This window comes from Urocitellus parryii, chromosome 11 (genome assembly GCF_045843805.1).
Source record: "Urocitellus parryii isolate mUroPar1 chromosome 11, mUroPar1.hap1, whole genome shotgun sequence".
Classification (NCBI taxonomy): domain Eukaryota; kingdom Metazoa; phylum Chordata; class Mammalia; order Rodentia; family Sciuridae; genus Urocitellus; species Urocitellus parryii.
Window position 1 is genome coordinate 32,546,447 of NC_135541.1, and position 24,252 is coordinate 32,570,698.

At 46.0% G+C, this 24,252-nt stretch overlaps 2 protein-coding genes across 5 annotated transcripts in view; both read right to left on the reverse strand.

Annotated features, from left to right (window-relative positions):
* Positions 1 to 24,252, reverse strand: part of Agbl4 (AGBL carboxypeptidase 4) — a 1,188,963-nt gene that overhangs the window by 174,043 nt on the left and 990,668 nt on the right. The gene's annotated exons all lie outside the window — the stretch shown is intronic.
* Positions 21,321 to 24,252, reverse strand: part of Bend5 (BEN domain containing 5) — a 46,609-nt gene continuing 43,677 nt past the window's right edge. For all 4 annotated transcript variants that reach the window (XM_026382132.2, XM_026382146.2, XM_026382152.2 and 1 more), the window contains one exon: positions 21,321 to 21,764. In XM_026382132.2, the coding sequence (XP_026237917.1) occupies positions 21,607 to 21,764 (158 nt within the window). In that variant the 3' untranslated portion in view covers positions 21,321 to 21,606. The remainder of the gene's footprint in view (positions 21,765 to 24,252) is intronic.

The window sequence follows — 24,252 nt, forward strand, 5'->3', positions numbered from 1 at the left end:
CCACAAAGCCCGCTCTAGCAGCTGAGTCTAGCTGATACTCACTGCGCATGCTCTCAGTTCAGCTCTGGCCTTTCCGCTGCAGGTGGCTAACTACAGAGGCTTTCTGCCAAGTGGACAGTTCTTCCAGGAGAATCTTGGTGCCCTGTCCGTGAGTCAGATGTTGTGACTAGCTAAGCCACTCTCTGGTTGTATGAACTTTCTAAGCCTCGATTTCCTTGTCTGGAGGTTGGAGAAGATAACACCCGCCTCACTTCAGTATGATGATTAAATGCGACCAAGATAGTACAGTGGCATTATTAACTGTAACATGCTGTTTATGTCAGATGAGCTATTCCTGTGGGAAGGAGAAAGCAGACGACTGTGGCCTGCTGGATGCCTGAATGTTTTTGTCCCTCAAAATGCATCAATGGAAACCTAATCACCAAGGTGATGGTATTAAATGGAAAGACCTGAGGGAGGTGTTAAGGTCATGAGGAGTCCACCCTCATGATTGGGATTTGTACCCCTATGAAAGACACCTGAAGCATCTTGTCCACCCCTTCTGCCATCTGAGGACACAGAAGGCGCCAGCTGTGAGGAACAGGCCTTCCCCAGACACTGAATGGCTGGCACCTTGCTCTTGGATGCCCAGCCTCCAGAACTGGGAGCAACAAATTTCTGTTGTTTGTAAATCACCCAGTCTAAGGTATTTTGTTACAGCATCCTGAACAGACTGGCACAGACGCAAATGAACCAGAACATGAGGCCTGGAGCCTTTGTTGCTATTTGGAGTTGGGGTGGGAAAGAGGGGGAAATAGAGAAAAAAAGTACCATTGCTAGGGAGTGGCTAGGCACAGGCAGTCCAGTAAGAACAGGGAGACACCATGAATGGCTTACGAGGGCTTTGGTCTTGCTTTCATATCTCTCTGCAACTCCCTGAGGTATTGCCATTTTTACTAAAGGTGAGGTTGGAGGGGCAGAGGGACTTGTGTGAGGCCACATAGGCAAACGGGAGTTGTCCTAGCTACACTTGCTGCTCTGGAGATTCTCTTTCTCCTCATGGCAAGAGATATCATCTATATATCAATGACTCCAGAGTACATAGCACCAGTCCCAGTCTATCCAACTGTGTGCTCAACGTCCCTCCAGATGTCTAACAAGCACTAGTCCTGTCTGAGAAAGTCCCTAGTCTCCTCCTGATCCTGAACCCCATCACAGTCAATGGCGACTCCTATTTTCCAGTTGCTCAGACTAAAACCCTGGAGTGACCCTTGATGCCTGCTGCTCTCATACCTTCTCCTCTAACCCAGTGGCAGATCCCTGTTTCTTCCAAGTGCCCTCCAGGGCAGCTACTTGTCACCGTTGCCTCCACACTTTAGTGCAGGCCCCTCACCCTCTCCTGTGTGTTTTCAGGAGCCTTTTAGCAGGAGGACTTCCTGCTTCTACACTTGTGCCCCCTATTGTCCTGTCCACAAAGGAACTAGCATGACTTCCACAAGACATACATTCCATCATGTCATTTTCCTGCTCAAAATCCTTCAGTGGCTTCCCTTGGTACCTGAACATGCTTTGGGCCTTGCTCATGGGCTCAGCTCTGGTCCCGACTGCATGGCCTATTTCATCTCTTCCTACTCTCCCCATCATTGCTTCTCCTCTGCACCCCTTCAGGCACCCCTGGCCACCCTGCTTCTCCTAGGACACCTAAGTACCACCTGCACTAGAGCCTCTTCATTTGCTGACCATATGTCCAGAATGCAGTACTGATTTCCCTGGTGCCCACATGGATGACTTTCTCATTCCATTCAGGTCTTTGCTCAAATGCCACCTTCTCAGAGAGGGGTTCCCTGGTCTCCTTCCTGAAATGGCATCCTTTGCCCTCTATCCTTTCTCCCCCCCCCAAAAAAAAATCACTACCTATCATATACAAATTCTTCTCAGCTTACATTGGGGTTACAATGATAAACCCATTATAAGTTGAAAAATGTCCTAAGTCAAAAATGAATAGCCTATACCTAACCTTCTGAACATTATAACTTAGCCTAGCCTAGCTCAGACAAGCTCAGAATACTTACATTGACCCACAATTGAACAAAACCACTTAAGGCAAACCCTATACTATTAAAAAAGTATTGAATAACTCACATAATTCACTGAATACAAGTATCCAAATTATGTTAGGAACACAGTACACTACGGAGCATTGGTGGTTTATCCTCATGATCTGGAGACTGACTAGGAGCTATGTATGGCTCACTGTTGCTGCCTAGTGTGCATGTCACCAGCCTGGGGGAAATAATCAAGACTCAAAATTTTAAGTGCAATTTCTTTTGAATTTATATTTATTTCACAAATTATAGAGTCAAAAAAATCAAAAGCTGAACCATTGTAAGCCAGTGACCGTCCGAGTATCTCTTGGTCCATTTGGCTTGTTGAGTGTTTTCTTCTGCTGGTGGACAAGCTCTGTGAGGACAGGGACTTTGATCCTTCTACTTTCTTGTAAATACCCAGCACTCAGAACAGGACAGGGACATTGTAAAACTCCACACATTTGTGTGAAGTAAATGAATGCATCCACAAATAAATGGATGAGTGAGTTAATAAATGAAGTAGCTGTGTCCATGTTTCCTCACCTTGGAGTCCAGGGTTGTTATTTGGATGCAGTTTCCCTTGGTAGCCATAAGGAAAACAGCAGGGGAACTGGGTGCAAGGCAGTCACACTCCAGAGGGCCAGCCTTGGCCACTTGGAACAAGCCCTGAAACTGTAAGCCATCTGGTGCTGTTCTAAGATAGCTCTTGAGTGAAGTGCCCCAGCTAGAGGAACAGCTGTCTTCTCCCAGCTTTCTTTCCTTCCCTGAACTTCACACCTGGCCTGGCAAGAAGACCTAAGCAGCACTGGGCAGATGTGGGAAACCGCTGTGGAGAGCCCCGACAGAGCTGGGCCACCTTGCCCAAAGATGAAGAGACAGAGTTGCCTCTAAGACTGTACAGTGTTTGGGTCAACCCAGTGGGCATCATCGTCCAGAAAGCATTCCAATGGCTGCTGGTGGCCATTCCAGTGCTCTGGTGAAATCTCCTCTTTAATTCCAAAATCACAGTTGACAAAGATTCATCTTTGAGAGACTCCTGGCATTCGGTGTGCTTGCCACAGTTAAGCTCATCATTGCAAAGACCCAAGCTCCATGGATGGGAAATGGGTGTTTCCCTGCAGCTGCCCACAGGAACTGCCAGTCTGGGGGCTGGGAGGGGGGTCTGCAATGGAGCCCAACAGGGCAATACCCAGCTGGTGTACCAGGCTGCCCACTGGGCCCTTACATGCCTGCCAGAGTGATTTCTGTTGTTCCACTTTGAATTTCTTGGGGCCACTTTTCTTGGTCCCTGTAAATTTTGTACTCTGTGACTCAGAGAGGGATCTCTGAAAGGAGAAAGGGGCAGGAGAGCAGTAGTGGGCAGTTTCTAATTCGCTCATTTAACCCTTTTTCATGGGCTGCAGAATTGCCTTTTTTTCTGATGTAGAATCTGAAGCTCAGAATGAAGTGGAGGGACTTTCCAAGGACATAATCTGTGTCCTTCCACAGCTGAAGGCAGAGTAAAGGTTGCCTTTCATGGGAAACTGCCTGGATGCCCCTACCACACCCGGCTACCATAGCTGCCCTCAGTCACCCTCTCGTCCCAGGCTGCTCTCTGTGAGTGGGTAGATCACACCCATAGGCAGGGCCAACTGAGTGTTGAGGAGGGCTAGGGAGAAAGGTTGCACGAGGTGTTGCAAGGACCCTTCAGAGGGACAGATCATAGGGGATGAGAGAAGCAGACCGGCCGTGAGAGACCACATGATTCTGAGCCAAGGCAACAACAGGGGATGACATCTCAGGCCGAAGACATAGTTGTGCAAAGGCCCGTTGATGGAGAGAGCAGTGGCAGGGATCCCCAGAAGAGGGTGGCCTGCCAAACAAAGGGCATGCTTCATCCTACTGCAGTGGACCCTCTGAAACTGTGCATGGGACAGATGGCAAGGATGGATCCAGAAGCCTCCAAGACTCCAAAATACTCTATTGTCTGAGAGGTAACCTGACACTGCCTGGGACAGAGAAAATAAGAATCCCTTGTGTTGGTGACACTTTCCCACTGGCCACCTCCCTCTGCCTCCTTGTCTGGGGAACAATCTGGGGATGGCTGCTCCAGGCTTTCTAGCAAACTCTGGCCTGGGGGAGGCCACAAAGCCAGGCAGAATCAGAGCAAGAAGGCTGTCTCTCAGGCTGTATATCAGCTTTGAGGTGAGGAGGACTCTGGGAAACAGGTAGGAAGGGTGACCACATATAGCCTGAGGACACAGGCACAGGCATGCCCAGGCTCCAATCTCATTAACTTGCTGAGCCACCCCAGGGAAGCCCCTTCCCCTCTCTGCCCTTGAGGTCTCTATCACTAAAATGAGGGGTGTATTGTCCGTTTTCTATTGCAACCAAATACCTGAGACTGAATAACTTAATAGAGAGAAGAAATTTACTCCTCACAGTTCTGGAGGTTGCAAAGTCCAAGAGCATGGCACCAGCATCTGCTAGGCATTTGGTGAGGGCTGCCTGCCGTGGAGTGACACAGCAAGACACAGCACATGTGCTGGCTCAGGACTGTCTTCCTTCTTTCAGAGCCACTAAAGTCATCATGGGGGCCCAACCTCATGACACCATTTAATCCCCAACACTTTCCAAACCCTTGAAGTTCACCAACATATGAATTTGGAAATTAAGTTTTGAATACAGGAACTTTAGAGGGACACATTCAAACCATATTAAGGAGGTCTTACTTGGATACTGACTCCTCAGCAGTGACAAGTGTTATGCTATTAATGACTCCTTGGACCTCGGTCACATGCTGCAGCCCTATGCCATTCAGACTGCCCAATTTCCCTCCCCCTTTACTTCCTCAGAGTTCCCTGAAATGCCTATTCTAGCTTTTGTGGCTACAAAGACAGATAAAAATAATACCTGTTTTTGAGAGCATTAGTATATGCTGCTAAGTGGGAAAAGCAAGCTATAGAAGAGGATGTCATGTTTGTGTGTACAGATTTTGTGGATGTATGTATACAATAGGTATGCTACCCACCTACATGCTGAATAGAAAACCGGAAAGACACACATGAATCTAACACTTATTTGAGAGGAAGGTACTTCTTTTTAACTTTGAACTTTTTTCCTCCAAGTATTTCTGCACTGCACCTTACTATTTTCTAATTGAAAAGCAATCACAAGAGCTCACCATCAGTGAGTTCTTACTATCTGCCAGGCATTCTCCGAAGACCTCGACACAATTAACAGAGTTAATCCTTGCATCAACCCTTATTATAAACCCATTTTGCAGGTGAAGAACCAGAGGCACTGAGAGTAAATAGCTCTCATAGGATTGCACGAATTCCAGGACAGTAGCTGGGATTCACGTCTCTGACGATGGCAATCTGTCAGAAGAACCCAGACTTTCCCCACCTGACCATATTGCCTCTGGTAAGTAAAGATGGACAATGAAGAAAAGTGTCAAGCCTGCCCTGGAGGCAGGACAAACAGAGACTCCTTCATGGACATGGGGTGTGCACTTTGGTGCTATTGGAGGGCCAGGGGGTCTGTGTAGGGCTTGGAGCCGCAGAGATCTCTTGGGGAAGATTTCTTGCTGTAATTGACAAAGCCCCTGAGGATGTGCTCCCTGGGTGAAGGGGCTTCCCAGGCAGAGAACGTAGCATTGACAAAGGCCTGAAGACGGCAACTGTCTGGGTCTGTTCTGGAAATGCAAGAGCTGACAATAAAGATGTGGGCTGATGTGTTTGTGGGCATGAGTGGAAGGTGGGCATGAGTGAGCTCGCTGATGGGTGAATACATGCCGGATACAAAGGCCAGATAGACACCAGCTGAGGTAAGAGGCGGGAGTTTGTCCTGAGGCTCAGGGAGCTGTGGGCTTCTACAGGGAAGAAACTGGTCAGGTTGGGTTTAAGGGTCCCTCCTGGGGACTCCACTCATTTCCCCTCCATCCCTGGCTCCCCTCTTCTCCTTCCCTCTTTCATTGTGGGAAGGTGAGCTCAGGAGCCCTTCCATTCAACACTCTCATACCTTCTGTGGGGTGCTCGCTGGAGGCCCAGCACTACGAAAATCCCAGAGTGAGTGAGCTGGGTTCTTCCTGTTCTCTTACAATAGATTTTATTGTTCTCTTACAATAGATTTTAAACAACAACAACAACACATTAGGATGCAGGCAGCTCTTAAAGAGATGTCCAAAGTTGAGTACCCCGCTGGCCTATGAAATCCCCACATGTCTTTTAAGATCCAGCACAATCCGGGTGTGGTAGCACACACCTGTAATCCCAGTGGCTCCAAAGGCTGAGACAGGAGGATCATGAGTTCAAAGCCAACTTCAGCGAAAGTCAGGCACTCAGCAACTTAGTAAGACCCTGTCTCTAAATAAAACACAAAATAGGGTTGGGGATGTGACTCAGTGATTGAGTGCCCTGAGTTCAATCCCTGGTAATCCCCACCCCCCCAAAAAATCCGCTTCTCTGGGAAACACTTCCCTAACAACACCCTCTCACATGATCCTCCCTGGCACTGAACTCCGGTTTCTGTCTGTCTGACCCCTGTGCTCACCAGCGCCTGGAGCTCCTCCAGGCTCTGACAGCAGTTGCTCCCCCTCCAAGTGCCAGGACCCATGGCTGGCCTCCAGAGTCTGTTGACCAGAGGTTGACAAGCTGAGTGGGGAGAGGGCCTCAGCAACAAGGAGAGCCCCGAAACTCTGAGACACCGGACAGAGCTGCATGCTAGAGGTGAGACTGGCCCTGAGACTCAGGCCCTGAGCCATGTCACAGCAAACTGGCCAAGTGCTTCAAGGGCCTCCTGTCCATTTCCATGTGTGTGAGTTTGAGAGTCCCAATGTCCTTTGCTTTACCAGGGAAGCCATGAACCTTTGGTAATAAAGGCAACTTGTCTACTCACATTCATGAAGAAAAGCACCAGGATGACTGCACCAGAAGGGTCTCATTTGACACCCCCTCCCTCCCCACCAATTAAGAGGCCAGGCAGCACAGTGGTGGCTTATCCCAGCAGACGCTGCCCACCTCACAGCCACTTACAACCTTCCCACCTCCAGCCTGCCTGCCTGGCTCAGTCTTCTGTAGTGAAGCCAGGAGGAACTTTCTAGAACCCCAAATGGGCTGCGTATTCCTTGCTGGATATCTTTCCATACTCCCCAGGCACTGAGCGGTGGCCCCGACCTCATCTCCAGCCTCACTTTCCTCTTTCTCTCCTGGTTACCTCACTCCAGCTGCCATCTATGCTACTTCTCCTCTTGGACGCTCTCCTGGCTCCTTGCTTTGCTCTGAGTCCTAAAAGCCCCCACCGAACTTAAGGCTCCACTTGTCACCCAGCAAGGTGTCCCTTCCTTTCCCTGAGATTCTTATGGAAGCTCCAGCTTGCATGACTGGACTCCCTCCCTCCCTAACAAACCTGTGCTCTGTATGTACCGAGGGCCAGGCACTGTGCTGGTCACACACACGTCCACCGTTCCCTCCCATCTCAAAACTGCCCTTCAGGATCTGGCCCATTCTAACCTGCTAGTGCTACTGATGGCTGCAGTTTGTCTCCCTGGAAAGGACCCTGAGTTTGTCACTTTCCCTCTCTCAAACTCAATCTCCTCCTTAGCAAAACTAAGTCTTCAAAGATTGTTGTGAATTAATGATGCCGAGCACTAAAGTAGGCCAAGACTGTCCCCGGTGTTCTGTGTACATCGACTCCTCCATCTCTGCAGCGCGGCCAGAGAGGCTGAGGGACTTTGCTGAACATCAAGCCCTGTACGAAGCTATGGGACAGTCACGTCTGGCCTGGCGGAGGCGTTCGAGACAGGAATATGCCAGGCACGTTCTAGGGACAGCGCGCAGACGAGCCTGGCTGGAGCTCAGGGCTGGTGTTTAATAAAAGATTAATGAAATTGTCAAATTGACCTTGTCAGTGTCTGCTCAATCCAATTACGTGGCTGTGGCCCCCATGAATGGGGTTAAACAGGAGTGCACAGGAGACACCAAGCCTGCGCCCGAGGAGGAAGGCAGCCGCCCACCCAGGAAGCCCTCGAGGGAACTCAGTCCTGCCCCGTGCCCTAGGCCCCATCCCAGATCTGCTTGCAGCTCTCAGGGTGCAGTGTACCATGACTCTGGGGAAACTGCCCCTGAGCATCCTCCCTCTGCCACAGAGGGGCACTGGGTACCCCTCCCCCGGTGCCCATGTGCCAGGGCTTTGTGCTGAGTCCAGGACTCAGGATGAGCCAGGCACAGTCCCTGTCCTTGAGGAGTCTTTCATCTGGTGGGAGAGACAGACTTAGAAACAGACAGAACTCATGGATGTGAGCAGTGCCCTGCTGATGGCAACCCAGAAAAGGTGCATCTGGACCAGCCTGGGGCTCAGCCTTTCCTGGAAAGGAGGGTTCCTGCAGTGAGAAGCGAGCCAGGATCTGGCCCAGAATAGAGAGGTGGGGAGACTAGGAGGGGGAGAGTCCTCCCCAGAGACATCCACTTTCCAGCAGGAGGACTGTGGAGGAATGATCTGGACGGCGGCAGGCCTGCGGGGAGTGTGTTCACGGTGGGGAAGGTTGGAGGCAGTGGGGGGGCATCCATACTCTCATTCATTCACTCCTTCACTAGACCTGGGCTGCATTGTGGGATGCCTCTGTCACCTGTGCTTGCCCCGTGCTCCTGAGCTCCTGGGAGGCAGGGGGGGCTCCATCTGCTCTATCCCAGTGCTAGCTCTGACCCAGAGTAGCTCTGGGTGAATATTTGCTGAGTGAATAAACATTTGAGATCATTTTATTGAAATACTTCAGAGTAAATTTGGAGACAGGCATTCCTCTACTCAAGAGTAATTTAATAACCACAAATGCCTTTAACACAGTGGGGCGAAGGGAAAAAAAAAAGGTGTGTGTTTCCTTTATTGCTGCTGTTAAAATAAATGGCATTTTTAATAAAGTGTCCCCATACAGCATGTAGAATGTGGCCACATGATGAAATAAATAAATATCTGGTGAAATTATGCATTGCAAAGCAGACTTTTTCTGGTCTTTTGGTTATTAAATTTAATCACTTTTGAGCCGTGCCTCTACTCTTTTTCCTAGAGGCAGGTACGCTTTTGATTAAAATGTGGGCCCCAGAGCGCTTTCACAGGGGAAGGCTGAGCTTCGTCCCCAGAGGAACCGCAGTGGAGCCACAGGATGATGGGGCCAAGACAACAGCCACAATTTGCTTCTCACTTGATGGACGTGTTTATCCCCAGACAGAGCGCACAGCAGTCATGGGGCGTATGGAAATCTCGCAATTAAGGCAAAGTCTAATTAGAGATTACATATTCAAAATACAAAGGAAGCTCCGAGTGGCAGCCTCTCTGGTCGGCTCTGAAACGTGATTATCCCTCTCCAGGCCCTGTCTTGGCTGCTGGACGACTGGATTGCAGGGAGGGAAATGCACCCCATTGCTACTCGTGGTTTCTTGGGGGCAGTTTGGAGGTACCTCAGCCCTCAGGTCTTGACCTGACTTTGACTCCCGAGTCTGCTCATTCTTACCACACCAGCCTCAGTGCCCCCATCGTCATCACAGGAAGGATGGCAGCTGTGGACAGGGCCATAGAAGGATCAAGTCGGGCTTGATGGTGACTCAGTTCAAGGATCGCCTTGAACAAATTAGGTCAGTTACATTCCATTCGCCCCTAGCCCCAGGCAGCCAGGTGGGAATCCAGCTCAGGAGTGAGGCTCACCTGGGAACCAGAGGTGAGCGCTAGGAGGGAAGGGCTCTGATCACTACATCATTCAGGATTGGCTGCCCTTCTCACTAAAAAGCAACAAAAGAGAAAGGGAAAAAAACAAACAAACAAAAAAACAAGCTACCTTGTAAACATAACTTAAAACCCAGGGAGCCCCCCCCCCCCGCCCGGCCCCCGCCACTGGAAATCTGGTAGAGGCTCTGTGCTTCACACTCTTGACTGGCCAACGCTGGAAATCTCAGTGGGATCTACCTGGCCTGGTAGATCAGGCTCTCTGAAGGGTGGGCCACACCCTGCAAAGCCCACACCTGCCCTCCTGGGCCCCGAGAAGGCAGCCACAGGCTGGGCTACACAGTGTTAAATCTTTTCCTCTCTAAGAGATTGGAGCCAATGAGGCTTTCTGCTTAAATGGCCTAGAACCATCTCCCGAAGCTCCTTAACTCAGAAAAGCAGGCGAGTCAGCAAAATGAAAATAATTTAAAGATCCATTGGAAAAAAAAAAAGAACCCCAGCCTCCCTCCTTCTACCAGCTATGATGGCCTCTCAGTAGTGGCTCTCATTTTTCATATCCTGGCCAGGGGCTTCCCACCAGTTTCGAGAAGGAATGTACTAGAAGCTGGAATCTGCTCCCTGTGGGAGGGAGCTGGAGGGGGCCAGGGGAGCTGGAGGACTGTTAGGAATCCACTTGAGTGAACCCTGCTCCCGTGAGAACAAAGCTGCCAGAGCCATGTCTCCTTTCAGAGGTCAGGGGAGCAGGGACAGTGGCATGTGTGTTGTAATGGAGGAAACTGAGGTTCACAGAAAAGAAATGACTCTCCCAAAGTCCTGCACAGGTGGCGTGCACCCTGTGGACCAAGGGCTTGGTGCTCCCTGTCAGCGAGGGCAGCACCTGTCAGCGAGTGCCTACTACATGCTTGCCATGTGCTCAGGAACCCCAAACAGTGACATTTCCTTGCTCCTGAAGCTGAGAAATCAGTTTCCTGTAGGGGATAAATCTCAGGACCTGGAATGTTGACTTAGTCCAGGTCGTGCAACTGCAAAGCAGAGAGGAAAGGGTCAAACCCATTGTCCCTCACTGCACAGCCCACGCAGTGACGTCAAGGAAGTGGCTCAGAAAACACCTTTTATGGAAGAGAAACCTGGGTCCCAAACCAAATCAGTTATTTGCCCAAGGTCACAGAGCTGGTCAGTGGTGGAGCCCAGTCACCCCCAGGCAAGAGAGGTCAGAGCCCTGCCAGGGAACCAGTGCCACTCCTTCCCTTCTCTCTTGACCTGGTGGTGAAACTTCAAGCTTCAACCTGGGGAAAGAGACCAGGAAAGTCTTATGGGCCTTCATGCAGGGCTTTCTTGATCCCTCAAGGTTGGATACCCTAGGCAGAAAGGACTGCTGTGGTCTCTGGTTTCCCACAGTCACCATTCATCAGGGTCAGGCTTCTAGGGAGAGCTCCACTTAATCCAGGCCAGGCCCTGCGCTGGCGACCGGGACTCAAAGCTGAACAAGGTATCCCCACCTCATAAGGCTTACAGTCCAGTAAGAATGATGCACAGACAATGAAAATACTGCTTGATGTGGGTCTAACCGAGGTCATAAGAGGAGGGTAGAAAGCATGGGGAGGGTTTCTCAGCCCAGGCTGGGAGAGGGCACTGAAGAGCTCATGGAAGAAGCAGGAGTCAGAGCAGAGGGTGTATATACAATATCAGAGCAGTATATACAATATCCAAGCTTCTCCCGAAGCTTCAGATGAAAGAAATAGCTTATGTCAATGTCCAGGTTTGAGACAGCATTAAACATGATTGTTAGGCTTGGATTCTAGTCCTGGCTCCTCTGGGTCATGACTGCGTCATCTTGGGCAAGCTACTTAAAATGGTTTTCTCATCTATGAAATGTATCTGGTTCAAAGAGTTGTGTGAGAATTAAGTGACAGAGTAAAGAGTGCCTAGCACATATTAAGTGCTCAACAAATTTTAGGAATTAAAACTATTATCCACATCTGTATCTCCTGCATATGGAATATAGCAGGGGCTCGGCAAACATGGACAGAGATGAATTAACATAGTCCTGCCCCTCAGTTTGCTGATGGCTTGGGTGGAGAGACAACTAAATAGACATTTCAGAGAAAGGCTTCAGTGTCAACAGTCAGGGAAGGCTGGGGTTGGGAGAGAGGGATGGGGGAGATTTGGAAAGCTATGGAAGAGGAAGTTCATTTTAGGAAGAGGTAGACATTGGCTTTTAGGGAAATATTTGAGCTGAGTCTTCACATCTAGTGAGGATAGGATTTTCCCACAGTTTCTGACCCAGAAGAGGGATAAGAAAGAGGTGAGGACCTAGACTGGGCAGGCCCAAACCATTTCAGCTAAGTTTTCCTGGAGGGAGTGGGTGGTGCTGTCTGTGATGGCGGGCTGAGGGTGTGAATAGACCCCCCCACAGCCTCTGTGCTCATAGCTCTTCAGACCAGAAAGTCTCCAGAAAGGCTCCAACATGGGAGTCATAGTGCTCTTTTATTATTTATTTATTCAGTAATTTTTTAGTGAGTATATACAATATCCATGGGCTGGGAATACAGCAGGGAATGAGACAGAAATCAAGAGGCTAAAGTGGGTGGATGAATGTAATTATGATACAATTTGTGAATTATTTAGATAATTCAGATAGGAAGAGCACACAGAGAAAACCAACAACTAAATATAGGTCCAAAAAATTCTGGTACTTTTTGTTTGAGAGGGTGGAGGGGTTGATATAGAGGGAGAAGGTAGAGAGGTCTGGAACCCTCCTTCTTCTCTGTCATATGCTGGACACCTAAAAGTGGAACAGGAAGTGGCTGAAATGGGACACTTTACCCTATTGATTCCAGGGATTTTTAATTTACTTGAAACTGTCTCTCTTCCATGATTGCATCTACTCTATTGCCATTCCTGGGAGACAGGCAGAGCCAGGATAGTCAGATCATTTTACCCATAGGAAAGTGCGTCGCCAAGTGGTGGTCACTAACATTTAGTGGCAGAGCAGGCTTTGAGGCTCAAGCATCCTGGCCTACTTTCTGCCCTTCTACCCACAGCTGCTTCTGGTCATGGTCCACAAATTTGAAATCACCGAGATTGTAATTATGTGGCATTCGTCATGATTACAAAATGGAGAAATACCACTCTTCAAAACAGTGGTTCCCAAAGTGTGGTCCCTGGACCAGCGGCAGCAGTATTACCTGGAAACTTGTCAGAAATGTAAACTTAAGGAACTTTACACTAGACCTACTGACATGGAAATCCTGGCATTGGACTTGCAATTCGTGTTTTGATAAACCCTGTAGATGATTCTGATGCAGAACCACTGGCATCAAGAAGAGAGCTTTGGATTTTGCCTCAGGGTACTTGAATCTAAGCTTCACCTGATTACTCTGTGACACAGGAATCTCACATTACCCCCTCTTTTGCCTCAGCCTTCATGTTTCCAAAATAAAGACACATAATAATATTTCTATAAGGAATCCCATGAGATAATCTATGTGAAAGTCTCTTTGTATTTTTAGCCAGCATGATAATAATAAAGCCACTCATTCATTCATTCAACATGCATCTACTGGGCAACTGGTCCGTAGACCCAGGCAGCCCATGCGGAGAGCATCTCTTTTGCTGTCTTGTCAGAAGCCTCTGGGTTAAGACACAGGTCAGCAGTTAGTTCAGTTGGAAGAGACAGAGTGAGCACCAACACTCTACAGTGTAATGAGCCTTCATTAGGTAAGACTGGTTCTTTAAAATTGTACATGAAAAATGTTGGGGTTACACCTATAGGGATGAGGCCAGGCACATCCTGCTTGGTACCTGAGCTACTTCACCCCTATAGGACCTGGCCAGATGCCTGCCTGATTACACACACTTTTCGCAAATGTGAAAATTTCACTGAATCCTCAAAGTCTCAGATAAGCTATTATTGGCATCATAGACACAGGAAGAAACTCAGGAAGAGAGAGCAAGGTCACTTGCCCAAGACCACAGAGCGAGGGTTGACTCCCCAGAGAGCATCGTGTCTGATGAGAGGAGGGGCCCAAGAAAGGAAGGAAGTCTAGCACGGAGTTGGAATTGGGCATGCATAGCTGAGCACCTCCGCAGAGCTGGTCTTGTGCCAGGAGCTTTTGACTTTGCCTCTTTATTTTGTCCTCCATACAATACTGCAGGGTGAGAATTATGTACTATACTTTTTTGATCAGGAAATGGCTCAGGGAAAAAATCCTAAATAGAGATGTAGCCATAATTCAAATCTAGGACGGCCTGACTCAGCCCCCAGTCTATCCATAGCCATGACTCAGTAGACTTTTCCCCAAAGGACCCCTAGAGGCCTCCGCAGGGACTGGGGAGGTAGATTCAGGAGCAGCCACACGCCCCCTTGCAAGTGCTGCATGTTTTTGAAGTCTCCTGTTTCATTTTCTTCATGAAAATGCTTCTTCTATGCTCTAATCTATGCTTGCTTGTTGTTACATAAAATGTTTTCAAGTATCAGTTAAAATTAGCTTTTCCTTCCTTCTCCCCTCCACTTTCTCCCTTTCCCCCATCTTGGAGTAAACCTGAGGCACTAGGTAGACAGAAGGAGTTAATGTCCCACACTTGTGCATACTGCCAGTTCCTGTGGCAGGGTTGGGAGCAAGGGCTCCTGCCCCCTGGGACTCCCTCATCTCCTGGTCTTTATTCACATCTCAGCTTCTCTATGCAACTGGTCCCCTTGACATGCTCAATCTGCCTTACCCTGCTCCACATTTACCCCCTTTCATGGCATTTATCATCTCTGAGTTCTTATTTATTATGTTTTGATTATTGTTCTTCCCACTCCACCTGTCCCATCTAGATTTTAAGCTCCATGAAGGAGGATCTTTGTTTTTCTTCAATATGTCTCATGCATTTAGGCCAGTGACTGACACCTGGTAGACATACAGTGGCTTGAATGACTGGATGAAGGCTATAATGACTCCTAGGGGAATTCTGGATGCAGATGGCATGAGGCTGGGTCCCTCACTCTTCCCAATCCACTAATCAAACAGAAACCATGAACTTCCTAAATCCTCAGGTACTAAGTCAGATGGGGCCACGTAAGTGCATTCTGGTCTGGTGGAAAGAGCTGAGGGTTTGGCACTAGGCTGGAGGCGTGGCATCCTGGTCTGGTGAGACCAGCTGTGCCTGGCAGAGTGGTGGGCACAGGGTAGACATTCAGCATGTTTAAGATGTATGGATGGAAGATGGGACAGGAAGACAAATGATGTCACAGTTATTTGTATCCTTCAGGCATCAACTCAAATGTCACCTCTCAGGCAACTACCTTGACCACGACCAGGTCAAGGTATCCTCTCTAGTAGAAAAATTCAGCGGAAAGAATGCCAATTAGTAAACAGGAGTCTGTAGTGGAGGTCCACATGACTCTCGACCTCACTAAAACCTTATTATGGCTAACTTGGTAAAGATATTATAAACTATAAAACTTGGAGGAGAGTGGTATGATAGAATAAGATTTCAAAAGCCTCCCTCAAATTCCCAAATATATGCATAGACAAATCACATAGGAAGAAGTCAGGAAAGTACATCTCATTAGCTCATTAGCCAAAATTTTAAAATTCCAAATATTGGTGAAGAGGTGGGGAAATGGCACATGCCTTGGACAATGCCTGAGACATGGCTTACCTTTTGGAAAGTAATATAACAACACACAGAAAGGACTAGGAAATGTTCTTGCCCTTTAACCCCATTAGCTTGCTCCTGGGGATTTACTCTAAAAAACAATTCAACATAAGTAGAACAGTCATGAACGATCATGCAGGCAGCATTTCTCTAATAGCAAGAACATAGAGACAACAAAGCATAATCCTAATGTTATCTATAATTAAAAAGAAACAATAAAAAATTAAAAATAAAACAAGAAGTTAATCTTGGCCCAGTTCCAGGAAGGGTATTAAAATGATAGCTGTGCAAATCAGGCAGCAGAGAGGGAAATGTCTCCTCACAGTGTTGGATGAGCAGGGACATGAGGCTGCGTGGGGGCATGGCTGACACCAGCCACAGTGAACAAAGCCATCACCCTGAACAGACGGGGACTCTCTGGAGTGAACGTGCACTTGGGCCTGGCTCTGGGGATTATGACTGGTTTGCTTTTTAGACTTTGGCATTATTTAAATATTCTTTTGTAATTTTAGTAAAAGTGGAAAAGATCTCAGCCAGCTGGAATGTTGGGCTGCAACCAACGAGATGAAATGTAACAGGGATGAATGCAAGTCCTGTGTTTCATCTAAGAAATGTATTTGAAAAATTCACGTAATTGGGGGGAGGGGTGGGATTAAAGAACATCAGGATGAGAAGGAGGAAAGAAAAGGGAACAAATAGACCCCCAGACTTACTGAAGGCTGGGGCTGCAGGTCTGGCACAGTGGCTGCCCAGTATGATCACCTTAAAGACTGTATAATGGATAAGGTGACTGATAGGTGACAGGCTGAAGACTTTAAGGGACTTGCTCAATTTCTTGTAAGATAAAGAGTGAAGTCAGGATTTGAATTCAGTGAGTTTTTCTGGCTCCAAAATCCATGTTCTTTCTGTTACAACGCAGTAAACTAAAGGAACAAGTATTGGGTTGGCCAAAAAGAGGCAGGAGGGGAGGGTTGGTTGACATTTCCCCCACTACACATTCTCAACCTTACCTTATTGAACCTTATTGTTTCCATATGAGACATTTCCATTGCTACAGATTCTAAGTCAAAGTCCAAGAGTAAGAGGTGAAATCCTGCTGAACAGACTCTCCTTGGAGTCGTGTCCAGTCCTGGGCCACATCTTTGGAGGCTCATCCACAAGAGCAGCCAGATTGTTCAGAATTCTCGTGCATGGGGAGCTAAGATGCGGATGCCTCGGTGCTTTACACACAGCATCTACACAATCTGACACAATCCTAGGAGGCAGACATGACTATTTATTTGCATTGCCAAAAGGAGAAAAAGAAAATTAAGACAAGTAAAGAACTTGTTCAAGGTCACAGACTAGTAAGTAGCAAAATCAAAATTTGAACACAGAGTTTTCTAATTTCAAGGTCCCACTCTTTGCCATGTAGCCTTCCTCATGTGAGACATGGTAAAATAAAATTGAGCTATTTAGAGAAGAGCAATGATAGCCCCTTCCTCTCCACAAAAGGCCACGAGTAGAAGAAATCTGCCTGATTTCAGAGAGAAAATTTGAATTAATTTGGCCATTTTAGGGAAGTAGGCTATTATGTCAACAGAAGAACACTTTAGTGATAGCAATAACTAGATGAACTCTTGGGTAGAAGGATGACTATCACATCTGGGGGGGAGTTTGAGCATGGGCTGGAAGGACAGTGTTACTGTGAGGAAGGTATGTGGGTGGAGAACCTGAGGTTTCATGAGCTTATGGAGCTGCTTGGTCTGTCTCTTCAAAAGAAGTGATGAAAATATCTGTTGCTGTATCTATTCATAGACATAAAAGCACAAATCTTATGCCTAAGGTAAACAGACTGGTCCATGAGAAAGCTAAACACAGAATGAAATGGATTCTGCTGGAAATGCTTACTGGTTTTTAATAAGTTTTTTTTTTTCTATAAAGAAGGAACCAAACACTGGCGAGATGTGTAGTCTTGATAAAAAAAAAAAAAAAGAAATGTTTTTTTTTTTTTACGAATTAAATTGGAAAAATAGTTTAAGAAGTGGTTACACCCATCAAATGTATAAAGAATAAAAAAAAAGTCATTCCTTTTGATTGAGGCAAAACCACCCTAAGAAAACAGGAAAAATCTGTACAATACAAACATCTCCATCTGAGTTTTAAACAATATAAAAATCCAAGGAGAGGCAAATGGGCCAGTTGGGCAACAGGGGTGGGGACAGAGGTGGTGAGGGGAGCCAGAAGCCCAAGAGAACCTGGTAGACATGCACAGGGAAGCCCCCAGGTCTCAAGAACTGTGGAATAAGCACAAGATCTCTAGAGAGCCAAAGGTGTGTTTGAAAGCCAAGGTCACTGCCAGTAGGTGGGAGATAGGATGGGCGCACACTCAAGGAAGGAATGAGCAGGTGTAGGGAGAGAAGAAGAATCCTAGCCTCAACACTGATGGCAATGTATCCCTTCTCACTGAGGCATGTAGTTATAATCTCAGACCTCCTAACAGCCCCTCAGTCAGACATTATTTCTCCACTTTGCAGATAAAGTCCTATGTTAAGAAAGACGAAGTAACTTGCCTCAAGTGAGTAGCAGGGGCTATAGTTGGGAAGGGAACTCAAATGCATTTTTCCCCAGCTCAGCTCACTTGCACTGTGCTCCATGAGTGTGTGGTGGGACCCTCTGGGGACTGGTAGATCTGTGTATTGGCCCCACTTTAAATGCTTGAGTAGCTGACCAGATGGTTTACTCAGTCGCACGCAGCTTCCTGCCTATCCACTTTGTGGATGTTCGTTAGAATTGACGATTCTGAAGGTCACAGAACAATATGGGGACATGTTAAATGAGCAAGGAACAGTACAAATTTAATAATATGAAGGATCACGGACATGTAAAACACATATTTATACCCTTGAAAAGAGACTAGAGGAGACAGATACATCACAACACTTTCAGCCATGCAATTTAGAGGGTTTTTTGTTATTTTTCCAAAGATTTCTATAAAGTGGTTCTTATTTATTTACAATTACAAAAAGGTCATCACTTAGAAATGCATACAAAAACCCACCAGGAACATAATGGTCACCAACACACAAAATAAAATCTAGCCTCATCTTTTTGTTCCAACTGGTGACAGAGAACTTGTTGTCAGGGCTTTTGAAGGTGGCACCTGGCCCTTGTCAAATCAGGTTCTGCCAGTTCAGTATCGACCTCCCTGTCCTGCACAACTCCCGGGCCTGTTGTGGGAACCAAAAGAATCCAAGTGTGAGAGTGAGGGGAAAAAATCAGTGGAGTCTAGGCAGAAAGTCACCATCCCTCCTACTAAAATTTGGTGAGCATGAAGAATGATTCCAAGCAAGATTTTAGGGGAGGTCCACAGTTATTAAAGAAGAAATTTATTTTCAATTCAAATATCCTCAGGTACTTTCAAAGGACCATAAGAGTTTTTGTTCATTTTGCTTTTTGTTTTTGGTTATTGTTTACTTAGAAAATCCTCTTATTCCTTCACTTATGCAGATCTAATGAGTTCTAAACTAGCATTTTTTAAAAGTGGTGCTTGTGTTAAAATATGTGTTCCCAGTCTTATCCCAGACCTATTGAATCTGGCTCTCCAGGCCCAAGCCCAGTAATCTGTATTTTAAGCACCTCATCAAATTCTTAAGATTGGGCTGGGCTGGTAAAAACTGCTACACAAAACTATTTTGAGTTTCATGTGTTGGAAGGTAATAAATACTGTAAATGATACTATTATTGCCAATCCCTCCAAATGGCCTGAATAAATGAGACCTATTATTATTATTGATTACCATTGACTACTTAGGTCACATTAAGCGCACTCTAAGATTACATGGCTAGTCTCTCAGCCAGACCCTAACTTTTCCCTCAGTTTTCAGAGATGAAGTAAAAGGATAGGTTTTCCACAGACCTGGATTTGGATCCAGCTCAATCACTGAGAGCTCCAGGACCTTAGGTGAGATATCATTTTACTTTCCCTGAGTTCATTTCTTCATCTGCATGGGTTTAAGAATGAAGCTCTTGTCCTCATATCACAATGATAGGCAGCAGGCACAGGACAGGGGTGCAAAACCATCTCAGTCTAGCAAGTGACTGAAATCTCCCAATTCCCATCAGAATTGCCTCATAAGCAGGTTTTCTTGTTGCACCCACTTCTGATTTTATGCTACCTTATATGCTAAGAACAACTGACACCTGTATGTCTTTGTAATTCACAGAGTTCTCTTCCCTGATACTATCTGCACTAGTCTTCACAACCTCAAGTTAAGGATTATGATCAAAGGTCAAGTGAACTACCTCAAAATGATCAAGTAAGGCTTGCACTCAGATCCCACAGTCTTTCACGGGTCTGATTGTTCCTAACATATGCATTACACATTACACAACACACTTTCACACTCATCGCATTTGTATTGTGGATTTTTCCATGACTTTTTCCCCCAACTAACCTAAACACACTTAGAAAGCAGGTTCTATATCAGATTAGTCTTCAAAGAGAAAGCAGAGAGCCTCTGGGTGTTTCTATTTTCATCATGCTTAGGGAGAAAAGGGGCTGAGTTCAATAATGATGCATAGTTTTTTCCAGTTGCTCATGCCTTCTATGCTATTCATGCCCAAGCTGTGCCATGCCATAGATTGAATATGCATTCACAAGAATTTATGGAACACCTCCCTACTAAGTGTCAAGACGTTTAGTTACCTCATGAAATGAATTACCCTATGCTATGCACTGGTTCACAACCTGTTGTTATCATCCTTCCTGTTATTGATATAGCCCATAGGGTAGGCATTGTTATCCTCATTATACTGATAAAGATGCTGAGAAATTAATTGGCCCAATCTACATTGATAGTTTGAAGAAAGCCAGGAAAATATCATTAGAGGAAATTCTCTTCTCTACGTCCTATTAGTGAGCATATAGTAGTTCATATTGCAAAGATTTATTTAATTATTGAAATAAAGGGTTTTAAAGTGGTAGCTACTTCCTTTACTTCCCCCAGTGACCTGAGCTTTTGCTTATAGACCACCAATTAAGAGATGAGCCATTAGAAAAATTAGAGGCCAAAGTTTTCCAACCAATGACTAAAAACCAACAATCAGCCATGAGGAAGACAACTGTCAATATTTATTAAGCACTGTATATATGTTATCTCTAATCCTTACAGTGACTCTGCAAGGTAGGAATGAGCTTCTTTTTATGGAATAGAAAACAGAAACACAAGAGAGGTTCAGTTAAGTCCAAAGCAAGCAGGGGGAGACGAGGTTTGGAAACTAGAAGCGTCTGTCCAAAGCTCTTGCCCTTTCCAAAATACCATGCTTATTTCTGAAGGCATTACAGAAAGGAAAGTGCAAATCAACAGGAAGAACGAGTGTGGTTTGCCAAAAGGTGTGCCAGACACCTTAGAGACTCAGTGACTGAATAAAGAATGAGGTAAAAATTACGTAACTTGAAAGATCATTTGAGATGGAAGATAGGATGAACAAATTGGTATCAGGTGACATTGCCCCTACTTCCTGAAGCAACCCTGCACCACATCTAACACTGTCACCCCCTTATACCCCATCTTTGCCAAGATTGGTGTAAATTATCAGGGACGCCCATCAGCTTGAGAGAAGTGATTGGTCCAAGGTCAGGCTTTTGAAATCAGAGAAAGTAATCTGTTTTGGAGTCAGCCCTTCAGAGCCACTGACAGTAACCACATCCCTTATGAGTTTTCTCTCCTTCACACTGAAGGTTTACCCTCTGAAAGAAAGAATATTCCAGGCCATATGACACACAAGTCACCTAACTATACACTCAATATTCTAAAAAAATGAGGATAATGATGGTCTACACCAAGAATTAATGAAGTTTTATTATAGAACAAAATAGAGGAACAGAGATAGAAGTCCTTGGGTGGTAAAAATATCAGTTCAAATCCCAGTCAAGGGATAGGCAGCTCAGAGACGCTCTCCTGCTCTCTGAACACAGTGCTTTCCCATCCCCACGACCACACTGTCGGCGCCTGGGCTGCTGCCCAAGTCTCAGCAAATCCCTCTGCCTTCTTTGGAGTAGGAAGTCCAAGTGAAGAACAAACCGCTGACCCCAGAACCCTATGGGCTCTCTGCCTGCATACCAGCATGTGCTCTGGAGTCTGACTCAGACGATACCATGTCTGCAAAGCACACGCTGCGCAAGAAAAACGCGAAGGCTTTATGAAAAATCCAAAGTTTATTGCAAATTGTATTTTGCTTCCCTTCGTTCTTCATTTTTACAAGATTTATTGATATCCATGATTTTTTCACAGATGTACTTGTTGACTTTGGAGAGTCTCTGTGCAATTTCAGTTTCATCCACAGTTTCTTGTGCTATTCTGTCATACAAACACTCTAGACAGAGAGAAGAAACAAGAAGGCTAAGGATTAATGGTGAATTTAAGAACAAATCTTTTTTTTTTTGGGGGGGGGCAGCGGGCGGGGGTGCCTCCTGACATACTTCCCAAATACCAACTTGTATATCTTGCAAATTTGTAGCATAAAATGTACTTAGAAAAGAGGGGAATAGATGGTAAACCTATATTTTAAAAATAATGATAAAACACCTATGTGCCACCATCTAGCTTAACAGAATATTACTGGTCCTTTTGAAACCTCTGGATGTCCCTCCCAACCCTCTCCTCTCCTTTCCCTCATAGAGGTAAACACACTCCTTAATTTCTATTTTTCTTTTCTTTTGATGTTAACATATTGGTATATATTCTTAAATAACATTATTTTTTAAAGTTTTTTTAAAATAAATGTGCCCATCTCTATATGCCTTTTTGACTTTTTTTTTTTTTTTTTTTTTTTTTTTTAGTACGCAGTGTTACAGTTGTGAGAGTCACTCATGTTGGAAAATACGTCTGTGTATCATTCATTGCCCCTGATGAATGGTGTTCTATTATATGACTGTATCATATATTGTTTATCCATTTTATTGACTATGGATACTTGTTTTCCCAATTACCAATGTCCTTGCATATGTCTTAGGGGCATACACGCAAGTATCGGCCAGGGCATGGAATTGCTGAAAGCTGGGGTGTGTGCATACTCATTTTTGCTGAGTGATGCCTGATAAAACTGTTTTCCAAAGCATTTGGGCTGACTAGCATTCTGAATAGTGATATATGCAAGTACTAGTTCCCCCATATCTTCAACAGCACTTGGCAGTGTCATATTACTAAGGTTTTGAAAACCTGGTAGGTGTGAAGTGGGGTCTCTTTGTGGTGACTATCAGGGAGGCTAAGGATGGCTGTTCTCTTGCTGAGTCTGTCATTTGCTATGATGAAGCAAAGAGCTCTAGACAAGGCCTGACTCGAGACTGAGTTGCAGCTGGTCCCTAGACTGCTCACCTCATAAACAAGGATGACAAACACAGAACATCTTTCTTAAGAATGCCAAGAGGTATTCAGGGTAAACATTTTATAAGCCTTTTTCAAACTGTAAGAAATTCTACACCTGCATGGGTTGTTCTAATTATTTTATGTATATGTAATTATTAATTCTAAGAGAGCAAAGCAAGATTTAAAAAATATGTGTTGAATGAATAAAGAAATGCTTTTTCAGGGAAACCTAAGAGGACATAAAAGGACTGAGGTGTGGGTGGAGTGTGTAATCATGGGCAAAATCCTTAACGTCTCTGAGTTTGAGTTTCCTCACCTGTAAAATAGGAATGACATTTCAATCTTAAGGAACTGAAATGGAGAATGAGCAAAATCTTGTCTTTACCAAGCCAGCTCAGAGCAGACAGGACACAGAGTGTTAACAAGAGGAAGGATCCTGGATACTAACTTGTGCTAATCCCTTCACACAGGAGAAGGCTGAAGCCTGTATAAAGGGAATTGTACAGGGCAGAAGCTTTGCTGCCTCGCCACACTCTGTCTTTTTTGGGCTTGGAGCTATCCTGCCTCCTGCTGCCATCCAGGCTGCAGGTGCATGTGCTATGAGCCATCTTTCTCTGGACCACTCTTTCCTCCCCACTGAGAAGGGTTTTGCACAGAGGTGCCTTTAAAAGCTTTGAATTGACTTCCACTGCTTTCTGACTACTCCTGATCTTCAGTTCATCTTGTCTTGGCTTTTCCATAAGGACTGAGAAGTGAGAAGGTACGGGGCTGTCTCTCGCCCACCCCATTTCTGCTATATCCACCTGCAGTTTCCTTTCTATTCCAAGCTATTCACAAATCGGTGTCCTTGCTCATCTCTGCCCAGAAGATCCTTGCTCTGCTCTTTGCCTACCTAAGACTTATACTTTCCTCCAGATGCAGCCTTCTAGGAACCTATCACACTCAGGAAACCTCACTGTACCTACAACACAGTGCTCCCAAACCTGTTCTGGGTTTTCTGTGGAAAAAAACCTAATCATGATCTAATCAAACCATGACCACATTTGGCACTGCCTCTCCAGCCCTGGGCCAGGAATAAACATACACTCATGGTGAGCTTGCTGGGACCTGAATCAAATGAGAGAAAGAATGTGCTGAGAGATTCAGGTGCTCAGTCTTGGCTCCAACCCTGGATGCTTTAACCTCGAGGGGCAAATTCTCTGGATCTCAGTCTCGCCATCCATGAAACTGGGATGTCAAACTAGATAACCTCAGGAGATTCTTCTCACTCTCTCAAGTTGCCTGTAAAGTCGTAAGGGCAGAAGTGAGAAGCAGAAGGCAGGAGAGTGAGTGCGATGGCCCTCCGAGCCACTGGCAGGAGTCAGAGAAAAGATGGAAAGAGGAGGATGAAAATGAAGGAAAGTTCTCAGGGGGGCCCCTACAGAATTCCAATCGTTCTCATTTCCTGGGGGTAGCCACCCTGCACAGCCCCTAAGGTTGATTAAAAGGCTTTTGTT